Raw genomic sequence first — 17,474 nt, forward strand, 5'->3', positions numbered from 1 at the left:
TTCCAGCAGAATAAAGCGATTCTTCAGCAATGCGAATCCTCCACTGGTGGAAGTAAAGAAAAGGAGACCTTATCGTCTGAATCAAGAAATATAGAAAGCCAGAGGTAGAACGCATAATGTATTTGTGTTATTCCAGCTACTTGCCTGAGCAAATCTCTCATGAAATATATAATGAGATTACTTTTAATTTGTATCACCACCGTCCAGCTCCTGTACAATATGGGTGACGTAACCTTTAGATAGGGCATCAATATCTGGTCCGACACCCGGCATACCACCTATCAGTCATTGGCAGTACAAGTGTATGGAGCGAGGCCTGGCCCACTGGACTGGATCTGGCTGGGAGTATATATAATGTATACATACCCGCTGGTCCCGGCTCAGAAACCAGTGGATCCCCGCAGCGCACAGTGCCTGCACTGGGGGAATTCATAAGTCTGCAGTCACACAGAGTGACTGCAAACTTATCGATTTGGACCGGACAACCCCTTTAACCTCCAACAGAGCCTCTACCACGTTTTTGTGTCTTCTTAATTAAGATTGACACTGCTGAAACAGTGACAAGATGGAATAATGACGCTGTCGACCTCAGTATAGTGAATGGCTTCATCAGGGGTTCCATCCAAATGATGTGCTTCATAATGAAACCCCTAATGGAATCTCGAATGTGGTGTAAACATAATGTTAACATAGCCTTAGTGGAGAAAGAGGCATTTTTCTATAATAAAATGCATTAAAAGGTTAAATCTCTTTTCATACAGTAAGGCTAAGTGCCCACGTTGCGGAACTGAAGCATATTTTTTACGCTTCTCCCTGGCGGGAAAATCGCATGCAGATTTTACATGCGGTTTTCCCGCCAGGTAGAAGCGTTTGTGAGTCGTCTTTGCAGCGTCTTCACATACATTTCCGCAAGCGGGTTGACAAGCGCTTTCCAAGCGATTTTAGCATCACTTGGAAAAGTGCTTGACAACTTGTTCACACTATATAAATCCATGCAACTGGCATGGATTTATATAGTGTGACCAAGTAATAGTTAAAAAAAAAGAATCAGAATGGTAAAAGATAAAAAAATAAAGTTTATACTCACCTTCCGATGCATTCTCTGCCCCGTCCGGAGTCTTGAGCGGCTCACGCTGTTGTGTGCAGGACCTGCGGTGAAGTCATTGAGTCATGTGATGGGTCACATGACTCAATGACGTGGCAGGTCCTTCACACAACAGCGCGACGGAGGGAAAACATCAGAAGATAAGTATAAACTTTATTTTATTCTTTTTTTTACAGGTTCTTTGGTACCCAGATCTGGATGAGAGTCTCCTCTCATCCAGACTTGGGTACCATCCGCACATTGATTCCGCTGCGCTTCCGCAAAATTAATGAACATGCTGCGGATTTTTGACCGCAGCATAAACGCTGCGGAAAAATCCGCAGCATGGGCATTGACATTGCGGAATGCCATTGGGAACCATGGGGTGCGGATATACATGCGTTTTACAAGCGTTTACGCTGCGGAAATTCTGCAGCATATACTCTTGTAATACGCAACGTGGGCACACAGCCTAACAATCTACGGAAAAAAATATAAAAGATAAGGCTAGAAAAGCAATGGTATATTGAGGAGCCAAAATTTCCAGCAGAGCTACCCAGTCAGCTCTCCTGAAATGTTGGTTTTAGTAAATCCACAGAATCCCGATAAAATACTATAATTCTGTCATTTTTTTCTTCAAATTCTGCATTGGGTTGTTCATCTGCTATTTTCTTCTAGAAATGTATGAATAAATTGACAACTGGGCTTTACCAGTTGGAGGCGTGTCCATGTATACTGTCCAGTCAGTGCTGACTTTGTAGGGAAACATCCTTTTGAAAAGCAGAATGGTAACACCCAGTTGTCAGTTAATCTATACATTTATTAAAGGAATAATATGATAACAGCACAATGCGGAGTTTTAAGAAATGATGATCAAGATTAAAAACAGTTATTTAAAGGGTAATTCAAATATTAGTAAAATGGAGAGATGTTCTTCAATCTATTCTATTTAGTGGTAATAACTTGTTATGTAGATTGGGATAATTAACACAGGTTTATGACTTCTGTCCTTTTCAGATGTGAATGCGACTGTCATTCCTATCTAGAAGCATCTTCAGAAACACAGGAGTTTTTAGAAAATCCATCTGGACAACAGGTAGTTTCCTTTATTGTTATTCCTCTGGCTGTGGTATAATAGAACTACAATGTTTAGGTGGTGTGTTTATTATCAATAATTTTACTATCGCTCTACTTTAAGCAATTCTTAGCTGGAAGAATTATTAGAATTCCAAAAAAGACAAGGAAGCTACAAATGAAATAGTCCATTTTTATTTGTTCATAATTATAAACAATAAAAGCATTCTAAAATAGAGAAAAAGTGGCAAGGAGACCCCACAAATCCAGGTAACAGAGGGACATAAATAGTAAGGAGCATTAACACTGGTAGTGCCTACTAAGTATATGGGATATACATGTAAGTCAAAACATCAAAATTATGTACAGGTGCATCTCACAAACTTAGAATATCATCAAAAAGTTAATTTATTTCAGTTCTTCAATACAAAAAGTGAAACTCATATATTATATAGAGTCATTACAAACAGAGTGATCTATTTCAAGTGTTTAGTTCTGTTAATGTTGATGATTATGTCTTACAGCCAATGAAAACACAAAAGTCATTATCTCAGTAAATTAGAATACTTTATAACAACAACTTGAAAAATTATTTTAAAATCCGAAATGTTGGCCTACTGAAATGTATGTTCAGTAAATGCACTCAATACTTGTTCAGGGCTCCTTTTGCATCAATTACTGCATCAATGCGGCGTGGCATGGAGGCGATCAGCCTGTGGCACTGCTGAGGTGTTATGGAAGCCCAGGTTGCTTTGATAGCAGCCTTCAGCTCGTCTGCATTGTTGTGTCTGGTGTCTCTCATCTTCCTCTTGACAATACCCCATAGATTCTCTATAATAGATTCTCTATGGGGTTAAGGTCAGGCGAGTTTGCTGCCAATCAAGCACAGTGATACTGTTGTTTGTAAACCAGGTATTGGCACTTTTTGCAGTGTGGACAGGTGCCAAGTCCTGCTGGAGAATGAAATTTCCATCTCCAAAAAGCTTGTCGGCAGAGGGAAGCATGAAGTGCTCTAAAATTTCCTGGTAGACGGCTGCGCTGACTTTGGTCTTGATAAAACACAGTGGACCTACACCAGCAGATGACATGGCTCCCCAAACCATCACTGACTGTGGAAACTTCACACTAGACCTCAAGCAGCTTGGGTTGTGGCCTCTACACTCTTCTCCAGACTCTGGGACCTTGATTTCCAAATGAAATGCAAAATTTGCTTTCATCTGAAAACAACACCTTGGACCACTGAGCAACAGTCCAGGTCGTTTTCTCCTTGGCCCAGGTAAGACGCTTCTGGCATTGTCTATTGGTCATGAGTGACTTGACACAAGGAATGCGATACTTGTAGACCATGTCCTGGATACGTCTGTGTGTGGTGGCTCTTGAAGCAATGACTCCAGCAGCAGTCCACTCCTTTTGAATCTCCCCCAAATTTTTGAATGGCCTTTTCTTAACAATCCTTTCAAGGCTGCGGTTATCCTGGTTGCTTGGGCACCTTTTTCTACCACACTTTTTCCTTCCACTCAACTTTCCATTAATATGCTTGGATACAGCACTCTGTGAACTGCCAGCTTCTTTAGCAATTAACTTTTGTGGCTTAGCCTCCTTGTGGAGTGTGTCAATGACTGCCTTCTGGACATCTGTCAAGTCAGCAGTCTTCCCCATGATTGTGAAGCCTACTAAAACAGACTAAGGGACCTTTTTAAAAGCGTAGGAAGCCTTTGCAGGTGTTTTTTGTTAATTATTCTAATTTACTGAGATAACGACTTTTGTGTTTTCATTGGCCGTAAGCCATAATCATCAACATAAACAGAAATAAACACTTGAAATAGATCACTCTGTTTGTAATGACTCTATATAATATATGAGTTTCACTTTTTGTATTGAAGAACTGAAATAAATTAACTTTTTGATGATATTCTAATTTTGTGAGAAGCACCTGTATATGCAAATCAAGGTAATAACCATTAAGGATTGGAACCAAAAAAAGGAAGGCTAAATGGAGACTATCCAAGAAGTATCATGATGGTTAATAGGTAGGCTAGACACATATGGTACATGAGTTTACAAAACTTCAAAACACATCCATATAAAAGGTATACTCATCTGTACCACCAGGATAAAGTGAGGAAAGGTACACCCATTGCGCGCTTCGCGTTAACTTCTTCGTCACATCACCCCTCCTCCCGGCTGACGCGTCAGCAGTGGGCGGGGATTTATGATGCGGGACACTGAACCCACGTCTTCCGGCGTGGCTACACCCCTGGAAGCGCCAAGACCTAGATTTGTGGGGTCTTCTTGCCACTTTTTCCCTATTTTAGAGTACTTTTATTGTTTATAATTATGAACTAATAACAATTTACTATTTTATTACATAGCTGCATTAACTTCCTTATCTTTTTTGGAATTCTATATTATGTGTAAGTGCTTCTTTATATAGACTGTTACTTTTTTGGATTTCTGGAAGAATCATTGGTCAACTTTTTATCCTGAAGGGATTTAATTCTCTTGAGGTGGAAAAAAAAACCAACATTATAAATACCATCCAGTTTGACTTATAGGAATTTTCTCAAGTTGTCTCTTAAGCAGCTCCGAGCTATGCAGTTTCATTACTTCCTGGTTTCTGGCAGGGTGGACTCTCCTCCTTGAGTGATAGTTCTGGTGAGTAGCAGAGCGGTAGTACTAGTAGAACTAAAAATCTCAGCACAAGTTCTGCTATAATACACTCACATATCACTGGTTTGTTCTGCAGTCTACACTGCTATCACTGTATGTATATATAGAGATAACAAGCCATTTCAACAAGCACACAGCTCAGGTCAGCAAAACCAAAGAGCCTAGATTAGCAGATCTGCAGTAAAAGCTGCGGGGCTGGTGATTTATAACTAAATGTGCTCAGAAGATGAGAGGGAGTGGGGGGGAGGGGTGAGCTGATAACCGATGCATAGAAATCAATGGGCTTGTAGAGAGGTGACTAGTATGTTAAGAGTTACTCCTCTCCTGGAATGTAACTACTGTGCACTATTGGCCAGGATCTGTAAACCGAGCTCCATGGAAACCAGCGGTACACTATAAAAGATAAAAGCAGTTATTGTTATGATCTGCAACAAATACTAAGGAAAGAAAGGGGAAAGCTATCCCTACAGTAAGACTAAGCTGAATTCCTACGATGCAGCGGGCTGCCTGTTCCTTGCGGACAGACCCGCCTTAGTCCTCGGCTAGTCTGAACGAAGACCTATAGCAAAAAGGGGAGGGGTCCCTAAAAGAACTAAGGACTGGAACAAAAATGGGACACCTCCTTAACAGAGAAAGTTGTTGCAGAACACAAAAAGATAAACTGACAAAAAGGTACTAGAGGTCCCAGAAGGACCAAGCGAACTGACAGAGATAGGCACAGAAGCACCTGGCTAGCAAAACAGTCAAACAACACTGAAGTCCAGCACAGCCAAAAGGGCGGAGCTGAAATATAAAGGCAGATGGTCACGTGACCGCAAAACACAAGATAGAAAAGACAAACAGGAGGGTTCTAACAGTTATTGCAGGAGAATGACAGTAGATAGAAAAAGCATGTGAGTTGCGAACTTAATTTATTTTTCATGCTGTCTAACTTATTAAAGCAAATTAAGAACTTGAGAATACCGCTTTAACCGGGTTGTCCAGGCAAATGTTGCTCTATACCTGGGGTTTGGATTTTGTAAAAGTAACAAAATAAATCATACTCGCCTGGGATCTGCTCTACCACCATAAGCGAGGACTGCACCATTCAATCAGCCTCAAGCCGTTGCGGCTTGTAATAGGCTGCAGCAGTCAGATGGCTTGACCTGCAGGTCACCAAAAACACATTTTATGATGTACGGTTCAAGTCATCTAACAACTGCAGACTATCACAAGCCACATCGGTCCTGTGGTTAGTTGAACATAGAAGTCATTGCTTCCAATGTCAGCACAGACCACGGAGTGGCTTGTGCTGGATCAAGGAGGATAACCACATGTGAGTATGATTTATTTTGTTATTTTTTAAAATCCAACCCCCAGGTTACAAGCACCTTTTGCCTGGAAAGTCTCTTTGATGGGTATATACAGCTTAAATAGTAATTACAAATTAATAGGACTGAAAAAGTATTCATACCCTGTGAGATTTTCCACATTTTTTCACATTACACCCACAAACTTAAATGTATTTTATTGGGAATTAATGTGATATACCAACACAAAGTAGCAACTACAGGTGCATCTCACAAAATTAGAATATCATCAAAAAGTTGATTTATTTCAGTTCTTCAATCCAAAAAGTGAAACTCCTATATTATATAGAGTCATTACAAACAGTGATCTATTCCAAGTGTTTATTTCTGTTAATGTTGATGATTATGGCTTACAGCCAATGAAAGCACAAAAGTCATTATCTTAGTAAATTAAAATAATTAATAAAAAACACCTGCAACGGCTTCCTAAGCGTTTAAAAAGGGCCCTTAGTCTTTTTCAGTAAGCTCCACAGTCATGGGGAAGATTGCTGACTTGACAGATGTCCAGAAGGCAGTCATTGACACACTCCACAAGGTCCCAGAGTCTGGAGGAAGAGTGGAGAGGCCACAATCCAAGCTGCTTGAGGTCTAGTGTGAAGTTTCCACAATCAGTGATGGTTTGGGGAGCCATGTCATCTGCTGGTGTAGGTCCACTGTGTTTTATCAAGACCAAAGTCAGCGCAGCCGTCTACCAGGAAATTTTAGAGCACTTCATGCTTCCCTCTGCCGACAAGCTTTTTGGAGATGGAAATGTCATTCTCCAGCAGGACTTGGCACCTGTCCACACTGCCAAAAGTACCGATACCTGGTTTACTAACAACAGCATCACTGTGCTTGATTGGCAGCAAACTTGCCTGACCTTAACCCCATAGAAAATCTATGGGGTATTGTCAAGAGGAAGATGAGAGACACCAGACCCAACAATGCAGACGAGCTGAAGGCTGCTATCAAAGCAACCTGGGCTTCCATAACGCCTCAGAAGTGCCACAGGCTGATCGCCTCCATGCCACGCCGCATTGATGCAGTAATTGATGCAAAAGGAGCCCTGACCAAGTATTGAGGGCATTTACTGAACATACATTTCAGTAGGCCAACATTTTGGATTTTAAAAACATTTTTCAAGCTGTTGTTATAAAGTATTCTAATTTACTGAGATAATGACTTTAGTGTTTTCATTGGCTGTAAGCCATAATGATCAACATTAACAGAAATAAACCCTTGAAATAGATCACTCTGTTTGTAATGATTCCATATAATTTCACTTTTTGTATTGAAGAACTGAAATAAATTAACTTTTTGATGATATTCTAATTTAGTGAGATGCACCTGTATTTATGAAATCTAAAGGAAATTATACATGGTTTTTTAATTATTTTAAAAATATAAATCTGAAAATTGTGACGTGCATTTGTATTCTGCCCCCTGGAGTCTGGTACACCGAAATAAAATCTTGAGTGACCAATTAGCTCCAGAAGTCACATAATTAGTAAATTGAGTCCACCTGTGTGTAATTTCTTCTCAGTATAACTACAGCTGTTCTTTGAAGGCCTCCGAGGGGTGTGTGAGAACATTGCAGATCAATCAGCATCATGAAAACAAAGGAACACACCAGATAGGCTATGGATAAAGTTGTGGAGAAGAATAACACCGGGTTAGGTTATAAATAAAATAGCACAAGCTCTGAACATCTCACAGAGCACAGTTCAATACATCATCCAAAAATGAAAGGAGTATCTCACAACTGTAAGGGTATGTGCACACGGTGCGGATTTGCTGCGGTTTTGACGCTGCAGAATTTCTGCACCATTTCTGCACCTAATAAGCAAATTAGGTTACTTGCGGTTTTTGGTGCGGTTTTTACATGCAGTTTTGCCGCATGCGTTTTTTGATGCGGTTTTTATGCATGCGTTTTTCATGTCTTCATGTTGAAATTAGAGAATAGTTTTTTTTTAAAACAAACTTTATTGATCATCATGTAGCGTTTTTGTGTGCGTTTCCGCTGCGGAAATGCACACAAAACACACATGCGGTTTTTACATATGCGCATTTTCCTCATCTAATGCAAGTCTATGGGGAAAATCCGCATGCGTTTCCGCAAGAGAAATAGACATGCTGCAGATCTGGAAAATGCACTTCACGTCAGTTTCCGCAGGTGATCCGCAGGTGCACAAAAACGCATAGTGGGTATGGGATTTCTAGAAATCCAATCCACTACGCTGTAACATCTGGCCACTGCGGTTTTGACGCAGCATAAAAATGAAGCGTCAAAACCGCAGCAAATCCGCACCGTGTACACATACCCTAAATCTACCTAGACATGGCCGTCCACCTAAACTAACATCTCAAGCAAGGAGAGCACTAATTAATAAAAGCAGCCAAGAGGCCCATGGTCACTCTGGAGGAGCCGTAGAGATCCACATCTCAGGTGGGAGAGTCTGTTCATAGGACAACTATTAGTCTTATACTCTACAAATCTTGACTTTATGAAAGAGTGGCAAGAAGAAAACCATTTTTGAAAGCAAGCCATAAGAAGACCTGTTTGCAAAAAGCCATGTAAAGGACACAGCTAGCATGTGGAAGAAGGTGCTCTTGTCAGGAGAGACAAAAATAGAACTTTTTTGGCTAAATGCAAAATGCTGTGTGTGGCATGAAAGTAACATTGCACATCACCTTGAAAACACCATTCCCACCGTTAAACATGGTGGTGGAAGCATGATACTGTGGGGATGCTTTTCTTCAGAAGGGACAGGGAAGTTGGTCAGAGTTGCTGGGAAGTTGGATGGTACTAAATACAGGGCAATCCTGGAGGAAAACCTGTTAGAGGCTTTAAAGGACTGGGGCGTAGGTTTACTTTCCAGCAGGATAACGACCCTAAACACACTGCCAGATCTAAAATGGATGGTTTAGATCAAAGCATATTCATGTGATTTAATGGCCCAGTCACAGTCCAGACTCCAGACCTAAATCCCATTGAGAAGTTGTGGCAAGACTTGAAAACTGCTGTTGACAGACGTTCAAAGAAGAATGGGCAAAACTTTCAGCCTCTAAATGTGAAAATCTGGTAGTGACATACCACAAAAGACTTGCTGCATGTAATTGCAGTGAAGGTGGTCCTACAAAGTATTGATCAGGGGGGCTGAATACAAATGCACATCACAATTTTAAGATTTATATTCTTAAATATTTAGAAAGCCATGTATCATTTCCTTTACACTTCACAAATATTAACTACTTTGTGTTGCTATATCACATAAAATCCAAATAAAAAAACATTTACGTTTGTGGACGTAATGGGAAAAAAATGTGGAAAAGTTCACAGGATTTGAATACTTATTCAAGGCACTGTACCATCACATGATATTGTGGTCTCAATCTCTGATTTCTCTGATCCTGTGAGTTAATGGGTCACAACAGTGAAATAGCACTGCCTCACCTTTACTGTTTTTGCCTGCACAGTGGTACCCTGGCCACCTGATATTGGGTAGTGGATAGTCAAGAGCGCAAGTAAATCAGGCCAGTTCCAGATCGTTGCAAAGCTGGTTGGGTGGCCAAAGGCATCACCTGTACATGAAAAATAAAAAGGGTTTTTCCAGGCACACAGAATTTCCTGTCCTTGCTTTGAACATTCACCCAGCAGCTGTACGGTAAGCTCAGAATGGTGATGTCATAAGAGTGTGACCTGTGATTCTTTGCAAGTTTATAGTGCCTGGGGATATGCACAGGGAGGGAGAGCAAGGATTGGACACACAATTGAAGTCTCCATAGAGAACAAATAATTTTATCAACTTGCGACTTTGGCCAGAGGGGATGGCGCTGGGCGTTCAAAACTGCTAGATTATATTAGAGTAAATTTATTCATACAGTACATTTAGCCGGTGGAGTGTCAGTGTCAGCACATGTAACATTACTGACTGCAGGAGAGCCTAAAGACAGTGCATACTACCTTAAGTTGGAGCAATGTTAGGAAGGAGAAACTATATGTGTAGGGGTTTATCCATCTTGAGACTGTTTAGAAGTCGACTTCCAGATCTGGCCCTGGCTAAGGAGGATTGAAGACTGAGAGCTCTGCAAAGCCCCGGTGATTACCACCCCCCTCAGGCTCATAAAAACATACATGTTATGATCTGCTACAGGGACTAAGGAAAGACAGGAGATCTGTCCCTACAATAGAACTAAACTAGATCCCTACGATGTAACGGGGAACCTGATCCTGCGATCAGACCCGCTAAAGTCCTCGGCTAGTCTGTACGAAGACCTATAGAAGTGAGGGAGGGATCCCTACAAGAACTAGGGACTGGGATAAGTTGGACACCTCCTAGCAGAAATTGTAGCAGTCAAAGACAAACACACAACAAAAAGCATAGAGGTCAGAAGACCTAGCAAAACTAACAGAGAACGGCAACAGAGCACCAAGCTAGCTCAAGAGTAGTAAATACAATGAAGTCCAGCAAGGCCAGGAGGGCGGAGCCGGATTAAATAGGCAAAAATGGTCATGTGACCAACAAACTAAAAAAAAACCTAACAGGAGAGTTCTAACAATACAGAGACGCTGGGCAGAGGGTCCGGAAGATAGTGGGAAAGTACCTGCTTGCATATGGACCGGTACATCCTCAGAAGTGGCTGTAAAATCCCTGTAGCAGGCAAGAAGCATGGAGAGCAAAGAGGAGATAAGATGGCCGACGCTGATAAAGGCAAGCATACTGAATGATCATAGCAAGTGGAGAGGGGGAGCGAGGCAGTTTCAGGGGAGGAGATGCAAGCCGATGCTGGTGTCAGAGAGGTAGATCATTGCCAAAAGAACAGAACAGCAGATCAGTGTGAGAAGCTTTCACTGGTGGCTGGTGCAATAAACTCTGACAGCATGAACTCTAAGGATTTGGCACAAGAAGCAGCAAAACACCTTGTCCCAGAGATCACTGCCTCTCTAGCCAGCACAATACAGCAGTCACTGGCAGCCCTAAAAGAGGACATTACACAGCAGGGGCAGAGACTGGATGAAGCTGAGGACAGAACAAGGAAAGTGGAGACTGTTTAGAAGTCTCAGGATGGTGCTGTGCAGTTGATACAGATACAGCTCTGCCTCCAGGAAATTTAGTCTATAGGCACAGAGGGAGAAGTGACAGGAGATTCAAGATGGAAACAATAACAAACCACAAGGATAGTTGCAGGGGCTGATGGGGAGCTAAAAAAACAAAAATACATAGGTGAGGCTAAGTGCCCACGTTGCGGAACTGAAGCATATTTTTTACGCTTCTCCCTGGCGGGAAAATCGCATGCGGATTTTACATGCGGTTTTCCCGCCAGGTAGAAGCGTTTGTGAGGCGTCTTTGCAGCGTCTTTGCATGCATTTCTGCATGCGGGTTATCAAGCACTTCTCCAAGTGATTTTTAAGCATCACTTGGAAAAGTGCTTGACAACTTGTTCACACTATATAAATCCATGCAACCGGCATGGATTTATATAGTGTGACCAAGTAATAGTTAAAAAAAAGAATCAGAATGGTAAAAAAGTTTATACTCACCTACCGATGCATTCTGTGCCCCGTGCGGAGTCTTGAGCGGCTCACGCTGTTGTGTGCAGGACCTGCGGTGACGTCATTGAGTCATGTGATGGGTCACATGACTCAATGACGTGGCAGGTCCTTCACACAACAGCGCGACGGCGGGAAAACACCGGGAACACATCATAAGATAAGTATAAACTTTATTTTTTCTTTTTTTACAGGTTCTTTGGTACCCAGGTCTGGATGAGAGTCTCCTCTCATCCAGACTTGGGTACCATCCGCACATTGATTCCGCAGCGCTTCCGCAAAATTAATGAACATGCTGTGGATTTTAGACCGCAGCATATACGCTGCGGAAAAATCCGCAGCATGGGCATTGACATTGCGGAATGCCATTGGGGACCATGGGGTGCGGATATATATGCGTTTTACAAGCGTTTACGCTGCAGAAATTCCACAGCATATACGCTTGTAATATGCAACGTGGGCACGCAGCCTAACAGGGAGGTGATGGGAACTTATTACAGCGACAGCCTGATTGTTTTTATAATTTTTTTGTTCCAGGAAAGCCCCCTTAAAAGGGAATGCTGTACTGAATCATTGCTTCAGGCCCATCACTCTTAGGAAGTCCGATCATCACAAAATAGTAGTAGATATGAGACATATTACAAGAATTGTATAGAGATGCAAGAGATATTATATGAATTTATAAAAAAAAAAAAAAATAGGGCTTTCACAAGTTCTACACGCAAGGACCTTTAGTTTTAAAAATAATATTGACTTAATCTAGAACTAATTTCCTGTGATTTTCAAACAAGAATAATGCTTCATGCTGTGCTGTTCTGGATGTAAGCAGTGATAGAACTGAGTTCAGCTCAGAACAACCCAAAATTGTAGTGTGAACATAGCCAAAGCCTTTTTTTCCTTAGAACGTTACACTATATGGGTATTTTTAGACACCTATTATAGTTAATGTTAAAGCACTTTATACATGTATAACAATGTAACTAGCCAAAAAAATGTCCTGTACCGCACAACTCAGAATAGGTTTGCTGCATATAATACATCGCAGATAGTCAAAGAATTAATTGACATCCATAATTGGGGTAATTGTAAAGGTTAAGGATTCCTGCTGTCTCCAGGCTGACTGCGCCACTCTGTGAACATTGTGACATTAAATCATAATTGCCAATCATATTTAATATGCAGAGACTTGCACTGGTATTTACCCACATTCCTGGAAGATTTCGTGCTCAGAAATTGAACTGTTTTCAATTAGAGGAAATAACTAATAGCAATTACAATTCTCAGAAATGTCATATGTTGCTTTGGCTTTCATTAGCTTATTCACTATTTTACATATACATTTCTCAAAATGCACATAATTTTGGATAGATTTAAAAATGTGGTTATGGATATTATCAGTATATGTAATGCATGTAAAGCAGAAATAGGCAATATTTTTCTAGGATGAAACACCAGTGACAACCACTAAGTGGCACTCATGAGCTTTCTATGAAAGTAAATTCAGCTCAGTTGATATTATTATTTTTTTTTGCCTTGTTTTTTTACTTTTGCATAATTGATCACAACTGATTTTTAGACCGTGAAAGTAAATATTATCCTGATTGGATTGATAAAAATTAAATATACAGTGGGTACGGAAAGTATTCAGACTCCTCTAAACTCTGCACCCCATCTTGACTGAAAAAAATCCAGAAATGTAGAAATTTTTCCAAATTTATTAAAAAAGAAAAACTGAAATACCACATAGTCATAAGTATTCAGACCCTTTGCTCAGACACTCATATTTAAGTCACATGCTGTCCATTTCCTTATGATCCACCTTGAGATGGTTCTACGCCTTCATTGGAGTCCAGCTGTGTTTAATTAAACTGATAGGACTTGATTTAGAAAGGCACACACCTGTCTATATAAGACCTCACAGCTCACAGTGCATGTCAGACCAAATGAGAATCATGAGCTCAAAGGAACTGCCCAAGGAGCTCAGAGACAGAATTGTGGCAAGGCACAGATCTGGCCAAGGTTACAAAAGAATTTCTGCATTACTCAAGGTTCATAACAGCACAGTGGCCTCCATAATCCTTAAATGGAAGAAATTTGGGACAACCAGAAGTCTTCCTAGACCTCGCTGTCCAGCCAAACTGAGCAATTGTGGGAGAAGAGCCTTGGTGAGAGAGGTAAAGAAGATCCCAAAGATCACTGTGGCTGAGCTCCAGAGATGCAGTAGGGAGATGGGAGAAAGTTCCACAATGTCAACTATCACTGCAGCCCTCCACCAGTTGGGCCTTTATGGCAGAGTGGCCCAATGGAAGCCTCTCCTCTGTGCAAGACATATGAAAACCCGCATAGAGTTTGCTAAAAAACACATGTAGGACTCCCGTACTATGAGAAATAAGATTCTCTGGTCTTATGAGACGAAGATAGAACTTTTTGGTGATAATTGTAAGCGGTATATGTGGAGAAAACCAGGCATTGCTCATCACCTGCCCAACACAATCCCAACAGTGAAACATGGTGGTGGCAGCATCATGCTATGGGGGTGTTTTTCAGCTGCAGGGACAGGACGACTGGTTGCAATTGAAGGAAACATGAATGTGGCCAAGTACAGAGATATCCTGGATGAAAACCTCTTCCAGAGTGCTCTGGACCTCAGACTTGGCCGAAGGTTCACCTTCCAACAAGACAATGATCCTAAACACACAGCTAAAATAACAAAGGAGTGGCTTCAGAACAACTTTGTGACCATTCTTGACTGGCCCAGCCAGAGCCCTCACCTAAACCCAATTGGGCATCTCTGGAAAGACCTGAAAATGGCTGTCCACCAACGTTCACCATCTAACCTGACGGAACTGGAGAGGATCTGCATCATTCCCAAGAAGACTGATGGCTGTACTAGCTCAAAAGGGTGCTTCTACTCAATACTGAGCATAGGGTCTGAATACTTATGACCATATGATATTTCAGTTTTTCTTTTTTAATAAATTTGCAAAAATTTCTACATTTCTGTTTTTTTTCAGTCAAGATGGGGTGCAGAGTGTACTTTAATGATAAAAAAAGAACTTTTTAGAATTTACCATATTCTAAAAATGCAAAAATTCTGGTTGAAATGAAACAAAAAGTGAAAAATTTAAAGGGGTCTGAATACTTTCCGTACCCACTGTATGCCATAAGACATAATATTATTGTCATAAGGTGATGATGATAATGTCTGTAAAGCGGCGTAAAATTATTAACTCTATATAAGTGAGTAAAATAAATAAATAAAAATTAAATAATAATACATGCCATGAAGTTCCTGAGGTGGAGAGGTCTACAAAAATGGGGCAGTACCAGAAGGCCCTGTTAAAAAAATTCCCATCTGAACACGCTAGCTACAGAGGTCACAGTTCGTTCCCCAACCAAGGTGTACAGGCGAGAGAGACGCAACTCCAATCCAGCAGAGGCAGGGGAACACTGTCAACGTTCTGGGACAGTTTTCTGAGACCCCCCCAGCTTACAGGCTCTGAGGTGCGGGGTACTCTCACAAGGAGTGGAAAGTTTCAAAAGATGGTGAGGGAGTACCTTGCCGACTGTACCAGTGTCCTCCATGATTCCTCTGTGCCTTTTAATTATTGGGTATCCAAGCTGGACACTTGGAATGAACTCGCTCTGTACGCCTTGGAGGTCCTGGCCTGCCCTGCCGCTAGCGTGTTATCGGAGCGTGTTTTCAGTGCCGCTGGGGGAATTATAACTGATAGGCGCACTCGCCTGTCAACTGACAATGCTGACAAGCTGACCCTTATCAAAATGGCTGGATTGGGCCAGACTTCTCATCACCACCAAATGACAGCAGAGTAACATAAAGTCAAATCCACTGTGTTATTTCGGGAGGTGTATTCCCATGCACCGCTTCACACCCACACATGGGTATACGCTTCCTCATTTCGGCTGTTTTTTGCTCTTCTCCTTATCCTTAGCCTCCACCACCACTATACCACCAGGGTGACCGTGGTCCGTGTTGCCAGCATTGCAAGTTCCTCCGTCCTAATTTTTGGCAGCTTTTGCTTGGAAGGCATAGGCAAAGACTATGGGAGACCCACTCCCCCATAATGGGAATAATGTTTTTAATATGCTGTACTGCATGGCTCTTGTACGGGGCATTGCAAGTTCCTCAGTCCTAATTTTTGGCAGCTTTTGCTTGGAAGGCATAGGCAAAGACTATGGGAGACCCACTCCCCAATAATGGAAATAATGTTTTTAATATGCTGTACTGCATGGCTCTTGTAAGGGACATTAAAATCATCTTGTTAAGCTACTGTGACCTCCACGTCTCTTCCAAGGGGCATTGATGTTGTCTTTTTATTCCACTGCGACCTCCACCACTCTTCCAAGGGGCATTGATATTGTCTTTTTATTCCACTGCGACCTCCACCACTCTTCCAAGGGGCATTAAAACCGTCTTGTTAAGCTACTGTGACCTCCACGTCCCTTCCAAGGGGCATTAAAACCTTCTTGTTAAACCACTCTGAACTCCACGTCTCTTCCAAGGGGCATTAAAACTGTCTTGTTAAGCTACTGTGACCTCCACGTCTCTTCCAAGGGGCATTAAAACCGTCTTGTTAAACCACTCTGACCTCCACGTCTCTTCCAAGGGGCATTAAAACCATCTTGTTAAACCACTCTGACCTCCACGTCTCTTCCAAGGGGCATTAAAACCGTCTTGTTAAACCACTCTGACCACCATGTCTCTTCCAAGGGGCATTAAAACCATCTTGTTAAACCACTCTGACTTCCACGTCCCTTCCAAGGGGCATTAAAACCGTCTTGTTAAGCTACTGCGACCTCCACCACTCTTCCAAGGGGCATTGATATTGTCTTTTTATTCCACTGCAACCTCCACCACTCTTCCAAGGGGCATTAAAACGGTCTTGTTAAGCTACTGTGACCTCCACGTCTCTTCCAAGGGGCATTAAAACCGTCTTGTTAAACCACTCTGACCTCCACGTCTCTTCCAAGGGGCAATAAAACCGTCTTGTTAAACCACTCTGACCACCATGTCTCTTCCAAGGGGCATTAAAACCATCTTGTTAAACCACTATGACCTCCACGTCTCTTCCAAGGGGCATTAAAACCATCTTGTTAAGCTACTGTGACCTACACGTCTCTGCCAAGGGGCATTAAAACCGTCTTGTTAAACCACTGTGAACTCCACAGCTCTTCCAAGGGGCATTGAAATGTTGTTTTTAATTACCTCTAACCTCCACGACTCTTCCAATGGGCATTGCATTTCCTCCTAATTTTAGTCAGCTTTTTCTTTTCAATGCATAGGCGAACACTAAGGGAGACCCACTCCCCAATAATGGGTAGAAGGTTTTTAGTACGCTGTAATCCACGTCTGTTTCAAGGGGCATTGCAGCTCCTCATAATTTTTGGAAAGCCTTCCATTCACTGCTTAGGTCAACAGCGTACAGGAGACCCAGTTGCTATAAATGGAAAAAAACAGTTTAGTTAAGGCCCTCTGACCTCCATGTCACTTCCAAGGGGCATTGGAGTGCTTCGAAATTTTTGGTAGGCATTGCACTCACTGTATGCCCTATAACTGTGTAGCCGAATCGCTCCTTTAGGTACAGAAACATATCCTACAAGACATGTGTGGTTGACTGGCCTGAAATTGATGTGAATGGTCCCTGTTCCTCCTTGTTAAGCACACGCCCGGACTGACTGGCGTGTGCGTGTTTAGTGATCCCACTGGACCATGAACCGGAGAGTGCCTGGAGGGGCGTAACTAAGT

At 41.9% G+C, this 17,474-nt stretch overlaps 1 protein-coding gene across 2 annotated transcripts in view; it reads left to right on the plus strand.

Annotated features, from left to right (window-relative positions):
- The window catches only part of FAM184B (family with sequence similarity 184 member B), a 132,605-nt gene that overhangs the window by 66,912 nt on the left and 48,219 nt on the right, over nucleotides 1-17,474 (plus strand). The window contains exons 7-8 of one of the 2 annotated variants that reach the window (XM_073657128.1): nucleotides 7-104; nucleotides 2,102-2,180. In XM_073657128.1, the coding sequence (XP_073513229.1) occupies nucleotides 7-104; nucleotides 2,102-2,180 (177 nt within the window). The remainder of the gene's footprint in view (nucleotides 1-6; nucleotides 105-2,101; nucleotides 2,181-17,474) is intronic. The other variant, XM_073657137.1, reaches the window with a different exon arrangement.

Source organism: Phyllobates terribilis, unplaced genomic scaffold, assembly GCF_046119375.1.
Source record: "Phyllobates terribilis strain yellow unplaced genomic scaffold, ASM4611937v1 Scaffold_1__5_contigs__length_1240528914, whole genome shotgun sequence".
Taxonomy (NCBI): domain Eukaryota; kingdom Metazoa; phylum Chordata; class Amphibia; order Anura; family Dendrobatidae; genus Phyllobates; species Phyllobates terribilis.